Source organism: Phaethon aethereus (genome assembly GCF_964289735.1).
Source record: "Phaethon aethereus genome assembly, chromosome: 2".
Classification (NCBI taxonomy): Eukaryota; Metazoa; Chordata; class Aves; order Phaethontiformes; family Phaethontidae; genus Phaethon; species Phaethon aethereus.
The window spans coordinates 69,387,411-69,399,445 of record NC_138582.1 but is presented as its reverse complement, the minus strand read 5'-3'; the positions used below and the strand labels follow the sequence as shown (position 1 = coordinate 69,399,445).

General features: G+C 38.5%; 1 protein-coding gene across 1 annotated transcript in view; it reads right to left on the bottom strand.

Annotated features, from left to right (window-relative positions):
* The window catches only part of LOC309402582 (dynein axonemal heavy chain 5-like), a gene marked incomplete at both ends in the record, with an annotated part of 181,253 nt that overhangs the window by 79,198 nt on the left and 90,020 nt on the right, over positions 1–12,035 (bottom strand). Inside the window, 8 exons of the mRNA XM_081996444.1 lie at positions 790–944; positions 1,777–2,019; positions 2,107–2,313; positions 3,727–4,056; positions 5,032–5,238; positions 9,267–9,434; positions 10,002–10,238; positions 10,337–10,426. Of these exons, the coding sequence (XP_081852570.1) occupies positions 790–944; positions 1,777–2,019; positions 2,107–2,313; positions 3,727–4,056; positions 5,032–5,238; positions 9,267–9,434; positions 10,002–10,238; positions 10,337–10,426 (1,637 nt within the window). The remainder of the gene's footprint in view (positions 1–789; positions 945–1,776; positions 2,020–2,106; positions 2,314–3,726; positions 4,057–5,031; positions 5,239–9,266; positions 9,435–10,001; positions 10,239–10,336; positions 10,427–12,035) is intronic.

Sequence of the window (12,035 nt, the reverse complement as noted above, 5' to 3'; positions counted from 1 at the left end):
TTTGCCTTATTAATGCATTTTGAATCTTACAGGTCTAGGGATCCTATTCTGTGACTCTACACTTTTTTCTTTCCCTCCTTTTTTTCTTCCCACTGTTCCTTCCTTCTGCTTCTGGGACACAGGAAGAGGCTGTGATATGTCTGTCTTTCTCTTTCCTTTCATCAGAAACATCATAACATTGTTCAAAGGCCTGATATGTCTCTTTAAGGAGGATTTCTCAGTGTGTTGAGTAGTTTGCAGAGTGAAATACATGCTGCCAGCTCTCAGTGCTTAGCCTCGTAAACCCTATGTCAAAAGTGAAACAGATGGAAGGCAATAGTTACTCCCAGTCACCTCTACAGACTTCTACAGACTACTAAATTCCAGCACTATGAACTATTATGTCATTGGTAGCAGTTGTAATAATACAGTATGCGTACATAAGCACCTATAGAAAAAATTACTATTTGCCCTGGCCATCAGCATTTGCCCACTATGCAGCATACACCAGCAAATAATTCTACGTTATCTTTAGTGCAAAATGGTATTTTAATGGTATTTCACAAGGATGCACTGCAGACTCAAATGCTGAAGGAAGGACAGGTTTCTTGTCAATAGTATAAAGGCAGCAAAACAAAGACCCAGGATCTGTCATCTACAGACTGTGCATTTGCACAGATGCTTTTGATCAAAAATGTACAATGAGGGATAAAATGCCTGACAGGTTTGCATTTCTCTAAGTTGACTGTGAGACATTAATTTATAGGGCAAATTAAGGAGCAAACGTCTATGTGCACTGCATTGTGTTACCTTGTTAAAGTAATCTGAAAGCTCTCATATCCAGCAATATATGATGCTAGTCTGGTCAGACTTTGTTTTCCTGATCCACCCACACCCACCAATAATGCATTTCCTTGTGGAGTACGAATAATCCGTGATATTTTAATCAAATGGATGATTGCATCCTGTGTATTGAGAGAAAAGGGGATGAAAAGATGTGAAGATAATACAATGGATATTCAACTAGAAGCACATCACCAAGCATCTGCCTTTCAACAGCTAGATGACTTCTCTGGAGCCTATGCCAAAGACTCGGTCCTGTGCTCATCAAAATCAACAAGAGATTTCCCCCTGACTTCAGTGGGCAGCAGGGCTAGCCCAAGAGAAATGTCCTTGTACCAAGCTCATATGAAGCAAAAAGTCATATGCAGTGTTTGTAGCTGGCAGAGCTGAGGACATGCTCCTTAGAAGACAGAAGGATAAGTAGAAAGAATGTGGATTAACACCCTCCCACAAACTTTTTGCTGAGCTATTTACAGGCTTTCTAAATAGGCTGCCAAAAGTAAAATACAAGTACACCATAGAGATTCCTTATTCAACTGCTATTGAATAAGAATTAATCCAAAATGCCCTAGAAGTCTACCAAATCACACAGTCTAAAGCTGAAGAAAGCATCATGCATCAAGAGATCTTTGAGAAGGAGGTAACTTTCAGAGATGCAAGATGACATTCACAATGTGCACTGTGGAAACAAATTAGTTGCGCTTTGCAGTATGCAAGGCAGGAGAAGGAAAAGATGGGGAACTGCAAAGAGATGGAATAATTTGTGGGAGCAAAGGCAGCCAGAAGACAGCAGCATGGCTTTATAGAGTTTATTTGTTAAGGCTTATTGCATACAGGGCTAGCCATTCTGAGCTATCTCCAATATAATTTGATAGAAACATACAAGATCCATGTATCAGTAAGTGCAAAAGACCAGGCACTTTTCTGTATTAATATAATTACAGGCACTAATACCTTGAAAAATACTAAATCCATCTTTGATCCTCTGATGGTTTCATTGTACTGTTGCATGAACATCTGTAATCTTTCAGTCAAATAATCCAAAGATGGGATAGGCTCATAAATTTTAGGAGCCTTCAACTCTGCATCATCAGGTTCATCTCCAGTAGCTTCTGGGACATCATGCAAGAAATCCACAAAGTATAATTCTGTGGATTTATCTTCAAATAGATTTTGACCATGTTCTGCAGAAGCAATCTACAACAATACATTAAGGATTTCTTTAGTAATGAAACAATTCATTGGCCTCTTTCTGTGGCAAATACTGGAACACTATTTGCCTACCTTTTTCATCATATCTTCAAACCAGTCTTTATCACTTTGGCTGATGAACCTGTCTGCAATAACACGTCTGCATTCATGCTGGAACAAGGCTACCAAAACACTGATGCTCTGGCAGACTTCAGAAGTAACTGTAAGTATTCCTTGCCAAATACGACTGAGGTCTCGTAAATTAAAGATGTAATGAAATTTAGCCGGAGTTGGTAACATCTACAAAATAATGTCATAAGCTACATTCAAATAACTACTAAATAATGTTTTCTATCTAGTATTAAATGAATATGGAATTTTTCACGAACTTCAAGATCAATATTGCATTAAAGCAGAAAGATACGCTTGGCTTTTAAGAGGCAATGGTAAAAATGAAGAAATGACAGCAGCAATGGCCAGCTCTTTAATTTCACATAGATTTCGCTCAGGTTTCTTCGAATCTGTCAAGTCCCAGGAACATGCACTGAAGGGTAGCCAAATCAGGTTAGTTAACAATGGCACAGAAGGCCACAGTAAAAATGTCAGCATTGCTTAACCTGTGGTGCTGCTCCTGTCCTTTCTTCCAGATAATTTCTGTCACTCTCTTTTGTCCTTTTCAAGAACATGTGAGGAAAAGTTCATGAGGAAAAGGAAAAGTAGGTAAGAAAAGGCAAAGAAAAGAGAGCAGAAAAATTAGAAGATTTGAAAAAATTAACAACTTGGCAAAAGCTACTTTTCTCTATAGGCAGTTAATTAGCAGTAATAAGCACCATTTCTGTTGAATATACCGGTCAATAGTTAACTGGTCAATAGTTTCACAAGAATGCTCTCTATTTCCCTGTGCAAGCCAAGTTTATGTCTATAGTTGAGTTGTTTGGGAAACTCTGACCAACATTTTCTGGACTAGGTAATATTATTTAACAAAGCCCTGCCTATTCCTATCTTTCCACCATTCTCCTCCACTTTTTTCATTAGAAGATCAAATTTTGCCCACATGTCTATGCTGTAATTTTACTTCTAACTCTTCAAATTTTATTCTACACATAAATTTTATTTTCTATTTCAAAGCAACATTTGCTTAGGAATTGCAGTTAAATGTTTTTACAATCTGTTTGAAATGGAAGAAGTAAATATTTAGAATTTACTAAATACCAGATTTCATTTGTTTTGAACTGATTTCCTCTCCATTAAATTTGACTTCTTTCCTTTAATTCAGATCTTTAAAGTTTCTCACAATCCCAAATATCTTTACCGAATATTCCTGTCTAATTTTTAATTTAAGGTTCCTTATGCCCTTGACATTTTCTCAACCAGAAAACCTTTAAATCTTCCTATCAGCTATGCTTACTATATTATACTCACATAATGTAATTCTTATATTAGCTATAGAAGGCACTGCATACGATTATGTTTTTAAGTCGCCTAACTAGGTGCTGATAGCAACAAATTCAGAACAGAGGCATCAGCCAGCAGTTATACATACAGGTCAGAGTTTCACAATATGAAGTATAAACAGACATGACAGTTCAAAAGACGTGGGTCTTGTTGCTTTGTCATGGTACAGATGTTTCAAAGGCATACCCTATCATGGTACAGATGTACCCTATCATGGTACAGATGTGTCAAAATTACCTCAAAGAGAGGTAATCTTACCTTTGCTTTTGTCATTTGCCAAACCTTTCGAGTTGTAGATACTAATGCTGAAGCGAGTTTACATATTTCTGCAGGGAAATGTCGTTGTTCACAGAAATAGCCTTCAGCTATTGTTCGAAATATTTTGTCAATAGAGGAACTGGAAGGCAGAGTGCAGTTGTAGATGGTGAACTGGCGTTTTAGGCGCTGTGGGATGTCGTTCCGACCTCCCCCAGGGTGAATCATAGCAGCTACAAACTGGATATCAACCACATTCGTAAATTCTCCTGGCTTCTCCAAATTGTAGAAACCTTTCTGTTCCATCAGCTGTCTTACAATCTCATTGGTGATCTAGTTATCGCCAAAAAAAAAGAAATGTAGCAGTTAAGTGTTTAAGGGTTCTTGACTTAAAAAAAGGAAAGAGGAAATCCCCAGGAAAATAAATTAGTAGACAGAAGGAAAGACATCTCTTATCTTTCTTAATTTCAGGTATTCTGCTGGACACTTCAGCAACTTATAAAGCCATGCAACATGGTATCAAGCACCCTGATGCAGTGGATTGGCTGCATGTAAGCTTCACATGCTAAGTAGTTCTGGACATGACGTCATTCAGCTGGATTTCCATAATATCAATCTAAGAAAATTCAGCACTTTAAAGTTTCAAGCCAGACTATGTTTTCAGATTGACACAGGCACCTAGTGACAAAGAATGTTAGGCTAGCACAAAGTATAGTCACACATTCACTTGCATAGAGGCAGTTAGAGAACAGCATTACAGAGCTATACTGGAAGCAGGAAATTTTTTTTTTCAGCAGTAGGGTTTTTTTTATTTTAAGCCAGATTTTCAGAGTATAGGTCTATAAGTATTCATTTATCAATACCTCAAGACATCTTGCTAGCCTTGGATGTCAACTGTGATGTTCGATTTCACCTAATAATAACTGTACTTTAAAGTCCAGAGCGATGGAAGAAGGAAAGAGTCTCTGATTGTTTCTTGGGTTTGCATGCTTCCTTTCCCACGTTGGTTCTTAGTACAGCTAGTTTGGAAATTCTGCAAGCTCTGGATGTAACCAAAACAAAAGGCTTAAAAGCTACAATGATTGCACCAAGTGGCTTGATGCCAATCCTAATCTTTTGGGACTGACATCTTATTATTCTTGGCAACAACTGGCTTGGGGAAATTGCTTTTAGTAGACATACTTGGTCTAGTCCATATCACGATACCTTTTTCCAAAAGTTTCTTATTTTTGCAACCCACAGATCAGCATTTCCATCATCAGCAATGGTAAGACCACCAATTGCCAAATGTTAACATTTTCCTTTTACCTGATCACCCCATTCATTTATCACAGGCATGTTGATGTCATCAATGAAGACAGTCATTTTCTTCCCAGCTGGAGGACCGTATGTGGTGCCCATTCTTTTATCTATGTAACTTTCTATGCTTCTTTGGAACATATTTGGCAGAGTTGCAGAAGAAAAGTTTAGGCGTTTGGTCAAGTGAACATCAGGATCATATTTGCTTGTGTAATCCTGCAAGATAAACCAATTTTAAGTAAAGTGCACCAGTAACTCCAGATGAATTCAGCCAAAAGCAGATGCAGATGCTCAGCAGCCCTGCAAAAATCAAACATCTACAAAATCTCAGTCCTGCTATTAACTTCAAAATGTCAAACAGCAGTTTATTTAAGACAAATATACCATTTCTAACCTAAAATTCATACAAATTCTTAGTTACTGTTTTGCACAAAATTTCCAAGTATTAAAATTTATAATCTTTTAACAGGCTTCACTAAGTGTTACAATAAGTAGACATGTGACAACTCAAGATGCAAATAAACTTTGCATTAGCAATTGTCAGGGTTTTTCTAAATTCAAGCTGTTAGCGATGATCTACCACAGCAGTCTGCAAGGAATAAGTGAAAAACTAAATCCTTTTTCACATTTACACTATAGCACCATATCTTACAACAAAAGCAGTGTAAAGGAACAGTAGTGTAAAATTAAACCCAGCTACATTACATTTACTGATAGTTATCCTCTCTTAATGAAGAAAGGAATCCTTGGGTTTTATGAATGCATACAATTCACACAGCTGCTGCTGGTGCCCTAAAGCAACGAAGTTCGACTTTTTGTATTTAGTGAGGTTTTATAATAGAACCGGAAAGAAAAAGATGTAACCCTGGAGTCACACCAAGGCATACATATAAAGCACGGTAAATACTTTGTTTAGCAAGAGTCCTGGGACATAAAAATAGTATTAAAAATTAAAGATTTCCAACATTATTTCTTTTTAAAGATTCAATTCTTCTGCAATGCTGACAAAGGTGAGTACCATTTAGATTCTTATCTTTATAACAGGGTTGACTAGAAATGTTCCCATTATGATGCCTCAGAAAAATAAACTTATATCATTGCTGATTAAGTGCTCTAAGAACAACTCTGTGAGACAACAGAACAGAAGATACAGCTAAGCCCTCTCCAAATATTTCGATGAATATTGTTAAGCTGTTAATTTTGTTGATACAATGTTAATACAATGATCTCAGTTTAAGAAAAGGTGCCTTTCAGAAACAGGTTTTTCTCAGTCATCACACAAATGACAGTCTACACATGCACTGTATACGCAACGGTCCTGTATTTGACATCTTGACAGTTGATGGGTTGGTGCAGGTCGCTGTTCAGACCTCTCCTTGGGGCTCCAACAGTTTGTACAAAACTAATCTACTGGGTGCAGGTGCCCAGGTGCTGGCAGCGGGGGCTGGGGACAGCCCCTCACGAGAAGAGGACAGGGCTTCCCCATGCCAGACACAGCTAGCTGCAGCCAGCTCCAACAGACCCAATGGAGTCACTCAGCCTGTGTATGAAAGGGCAAAATGCTGCCTTGCAGTTGAGAGAGACAAGTGAGAAAAAATGTGAGAGAAACAGCCCTTTAGACACCAAGGTGAGAGTAGAAAGAAGGGCAGGAGGTGCTCTGGGACAGATTCCCCTGCCGTCCATGGAGAAGACCATCGTGGAGCAGGTTGTCCCCCTGCAGCCCATGGAGGTCCCCACACTGCAGCGGATGGATGTGCTCTGAAGGAAGCTGTGGCACACTGAGAGCCCACGTCAGAGCAGGCTCCTGGCAGGAGCTGAGGCCTGTGGAGAGGAGCCAACACAAAAGCAGGTTTTCTGGCAGGACTTGTGACCCCGTGTGGGACCCACAGTGGAGCAGTCTGCTCCTGAAGGATTGCACCCCATGGAAAGGAAGCATGCTGGAGCAGTTCATGAAGAACTGCAGCGATGGTAAGGACCTGCACTGGAGCAGTTTGTGAAGGACTGTATCCTGTGGAAAGGACCCCGTGTGGCAGTAGGGAGCAGCATCAGGAGGAAGGAGCGGAAGAGAAGAGCTGCTATGGACTGACTGCAGCCCCCATTCCCCATCTACCTGTGCTTCTCAGGCGGGGAGGATGTAGAGGAGTCAGGGATGAAGGAGTGAAGGTGACCCTGGGAAGAAAGTGAGCCTGGGAAGATGAGAGGGGTAAGGGGAGGGTGTTTTTAGTATTGTCTTTGTTTTTCACCATCCTATTCTATTTTTAATTAGCAATAAATTAAATTAATTTTCCCCAAGTCAAATCTGTCTTGCCCATGATGATAATTGGTGAGTGATCTCCCTGTCCTTACCTCAACCCTTGTCCTGTTGAGGAAGGAGAGGGAACCAGTGGCTGGGTGGGGGTCTTGCAGCTGGCCAAGGTCGACCCATCACAACTATCAATACACAACCATTCAAAAAACACTTTTGTGTTTTATTCATATGGCATTTCAGAATCTTTACATGGTAACAGTAATATTCCATAGTACATAAATGAGAACTATCTTTGAAACAGAAGAGGTTATTTGATGGGATTATTTTTGTTAGTTAAACTGTCAGAGAATTTTCAACTCTACCATCCCAAGTTTCACATTAAATTCTGGATTTTTTGCAATTCATGAATTAATAGTAGAGAGAGTAAAGGTCTTAAATAATACTCCATTATAAGTTCTTTATTTTGTTATATACTGATGCCTTACTCAGTGCTGAAGATCACTTCAGATTAATTCAGATTACTACCTGAAGTGTTCTATATTAAAACCATTTTACCTTTTCATGAAACCAGCTCCTTCTATCTGGGAATTTCTTTTCCACAAAATGTAGTAAAGCAAAATTCCACAGAAGGTGAAAGCAGAAGTGGAACAGTTGTGAAGGTGGTTGACTTTCACTCCTAACCTTAAATGAGATCAAACACCTACCGGCATTATGCTCCCTTGTGCAAGGAACATATTCTCCTCTATAGAATAGACACGGGGTAAGCAACTCCCAAGAATCAGCTCCAACTATTTTTAGGGACAGGAATGGCAGCTGAAAGCTGGAGATTGCCAGTATCTGGCCAAAATCCAGTATGCAGAATATCAAGACCACCACCCAGACCCCGCCTCTTCACTCTGCTAAAATAGTTCTCCAGCTGGTGCCAGGAAGAGAAGTTGACATTACACCGGCATGCATGTTGGCATCAACAGCTAAGCTGAAAAAGTAGTATTAACGGCTGCTGGCACTGGTACAACTTGTTTTATGTCAGGGCTCAGAAAGCACATGGCCACAGGACACAAAAAGGCTCCAGAATTTAAGAAAGTCAAAGGTCAATTTAGGCCAGTGTTTTTCAGTTACTTTCAGTTTCAAAACCTCTGCAAATCCTCCAGTGGAGGTACAGATGTACAGCAAATTCAGCTGTCCCAACAGTAGATCAGTTTTATTTAGCTACCTCTCATTGATCAAAGAGTCTACAGCTTCTCTTGGAAATTGCAGACACCATGCTGAAAACCATGACACTTGCATTTTTTCAAACAAGCGATGCTGAGTTTGGTATGCCATCTGGGTTTGTTCAGCCTTTTAATTATTGGTCTTCTGCAGTAAGTTATTAATTTTTTAAGTGTCATATGATTAACCTGCACCATTTTATAATATGGAAAGCATGTATTTGTTAATTTAATAGCAATCCTGTTATTATTTTCTTCTGGAGAAAGACCAATACGCCATTTTCGGTAAAGGAATTAAGAGAGCAGATAGTAAATGCTAAATTTACTCTCTGAAAAATCACCCTGAGTAAAGAAGGAAGTTCTTTATTTCTCTTCAGTTTGGCTTGTGAAGAAAGTCTGTGCAGCAAGGGTGTACAAAAGATCAATTCACACATGGCACCAGAGACATAGCACAGGGAAATAAAAAATCCTCCAAGTATCAGTATTTTCTTAGAAAATTCTCCGGTGTGACTCCTCAAAAGAAAAGAAAGCATATGAAAGACTGTTTATAAATTACTTTGTGGCCACGGTTAGCAAAGTTTAAAAGAACCCTTTATACTGAAATATAGATACTTAAGGTTTTTTGGTTGTAGGCCATGCTAGTACTGGCAAAAGCCTCAGTAAGAATGCTAGTATGTGATGTGAAGAAAAATCAAGTTACTCTTACACTTCAATTTAACATTTGTGCCAATGTCAATTAGTGCAATGTTATCACACAAAGATATCACATGTTTTTCCATTCCACCTACCTTAATCGTAATTGTTTTTGCTGTTCCCTGTTCCCCAATTAGCAGAACAGGTTTTCCTTGCCTCATGATAGTGTGCATTAGAAAGTATGTTCGGACACTGTCTACATTTGGAACTAGAATGGAAGTATATTCTGGTACTGAATCTTTAGGGTAAATATATTCAGGGACCTGCATATGAAAGACACGTGAAAAGTTTGAGACTTTATACAATACAATTACTTTGGATGAGAACACAAAACCAAATGTACTTTATAAAATGTACCTTAGCAAAACTTTTCCTCCTGAAAGCCAAGCATCCATTTATAATCAATCAGTACCTTGCCAAGCTTTTGAATGTTTCCAGGGATTGGGCATCTACCACCTCTCTGATGGTACCCTTTTCTAAGAGGGTCTTAGACTAAGGGGATATTTTCACTCTGCTATTCTCCGTTACATAAAGAATGCTTTTCCTTGCTGGGTGTTCTTACATAGTGGGGCAATAGACAGTAGGTAAAGCTAAGATCTCTTCTGTTTCATTTCCAAAGTTATTTCTAATGCATGCTCCTATTCTCTGCCAAATATATTTATGGAGAAAAGAAAAAAATCTTTCAAAAAAGAAACTCTTGAGCATTTTGTAGAGTTAATCTTCCTAATCAAATTATGCAGGATTTTGAAGAATAAAATAATATGACTTTTACCAAATACATCTTTCTTGTATACTCATTAAAAAAGCTTAGCATGTCGCAGCATACGAACCTTCTTTGACCAGTGCTCCCACTGGCCACAGGCATTGATACCAAATTCAAACATGGTTTCTTCTCCATTCACAACTGGAAGTTCTTTCACTGCAGAGTGCTTCCGTAGGAACAGCTCCATTTTCAGCCTGTCATCTGGTTCCAAAAGAGCTCCAGTTGACCACATTACAGCAAAAATGAACAAGCGAGCAACATGTTCCTCACTGAGCTGCTTCTCATCTCTGTCGGACAATAAACCCTGCAAAGCAGATGCAATATGTAACTACTGCCCTCCTAAAACAATGTCTCAGCACAAGTTACACAATGAGAGAGAGCAAAACTGAATGTCACATCTACCTGTAGGAGGTCAATAGCTTGTTTGATGTACATACATTCTAAAATTGTCATTTTTGGTGTCACAGCAGAGAAAACAAAATCTATCACATCCTGGAAGGGAAAAACATCATTTAAGGAATCTGTTTACCAGTTTCAATGGTATGATTTATTCTTAGATGAGAACAATTTCTTAATTTAAAATATAGTCTAAACTTTATTCCAAAGAACTTTTTTCTCCATTTCTGGGATTATACGTATTCAGACTTAGATCATGAAATTTTGCTAACAATAACATATTAGAAAAATAACTTTGATGTATGACAGTCAGCAGATTTATTCATATGACCTCCATACAGCAATTTCCTGAAGAGCAATTTGAAGAAAGCTTTTTAGTTACATCAGGTATCTGCCACTTGTGCCCTCAACTAGAGATTTTAATCTACTATTGTTATTCTTGTAGTAGGAAGAGAAAAGCACTAGAATTGCTGTAACAATGCATATATAATGCACAACCTCACCACTATAAATTTCTGTGAATATCTGATCTGTTCTGACTGCACCATAATGTACCTGTCCCTCTTGAAACCAATACTTTCTGTTTTCTGTAGAACCCTGGCAGGATCCAAAGTGAATTTTGCAATTGATTTTAATGGAACCTGGACTTTCCTCAGTTTACTCCACAGTGATGGCTACCATGCCTGCCTTTGCCAAGTGTTCTGCGACATCTTTAGCATTTCAACTTGGTGTAAAGTCCTCTCTGAGATTTACAGTGCAGAATTATTTTAAAATAACAACTGCCATCCATAGTACACATTAATGTAAATTATAACCTACTTTCACCTTCATTTAACAATTTTTAATATAATTCCCTCCCTATGGGTTCCATTTACCTTCATAATCTTTGGAAATCAACACTGCCTACTCATTCTGGGAAGTAAAAGTACAAGAGGGACAATATAGGAGATAGTAATTTGGGAGGATTTCCATTTATGTCTCCCATGTCCTGTCAGTGAGAAAACTAAGACAATGAAGACATTCAATCACCCAAAGATGAAACCAGTCACCTAGGTATTTTTGAAAAATCAGTGAGCTGCTTACCCACATACTCACCGACTTTGTTCCAAATTTTAGTTTACTTTTTTTGCCACTAAAGTTCTCTAAGTACTTTATGCTGAGTATTTATTGGCACAGAGACAGAATCAAGATTTTTACCCATCCTCCTGAGTTCCATCTCACTAGAATAGTGCGTAACACAGACAACAAAGATATGTATTATGAGAAAAAACTCATCTTAATCTAGAATAGGTCTCATGGCTAAGTCTGAGAAAGAAAACAGTTTGAATGGAAGCATACATAGGAGGAAGGAGGCTTAGAAAACAAATGTCCTTTTTTTTGTTATTTCTTGTTGACTAGAAAAAGTGTTTCCACTTCTGTGTGCTGCTTTTTGTGGCTTTCCCTCTAAAATGCCTGTTTCGCCCCCAGCAGTACCTAGGGTGCTCAAGTGACTAAATGAGGGGGTTGTGGGTACCACAAGGAATGGGTAAAAGTAAGGCACTGCAAGCAGTGTGGGAGATTCAAGTCTGAAGACCTTCAAAATTCGGACCTAAATTTCTCTGAGATTCAGTTTCTTCATCTGTAAAATAGACTAGATGTCTCACAGGGCACTGCAAATTGTTTAATAATTGATTTGAGACACTCAGAATAAAGATATTTCATGAGT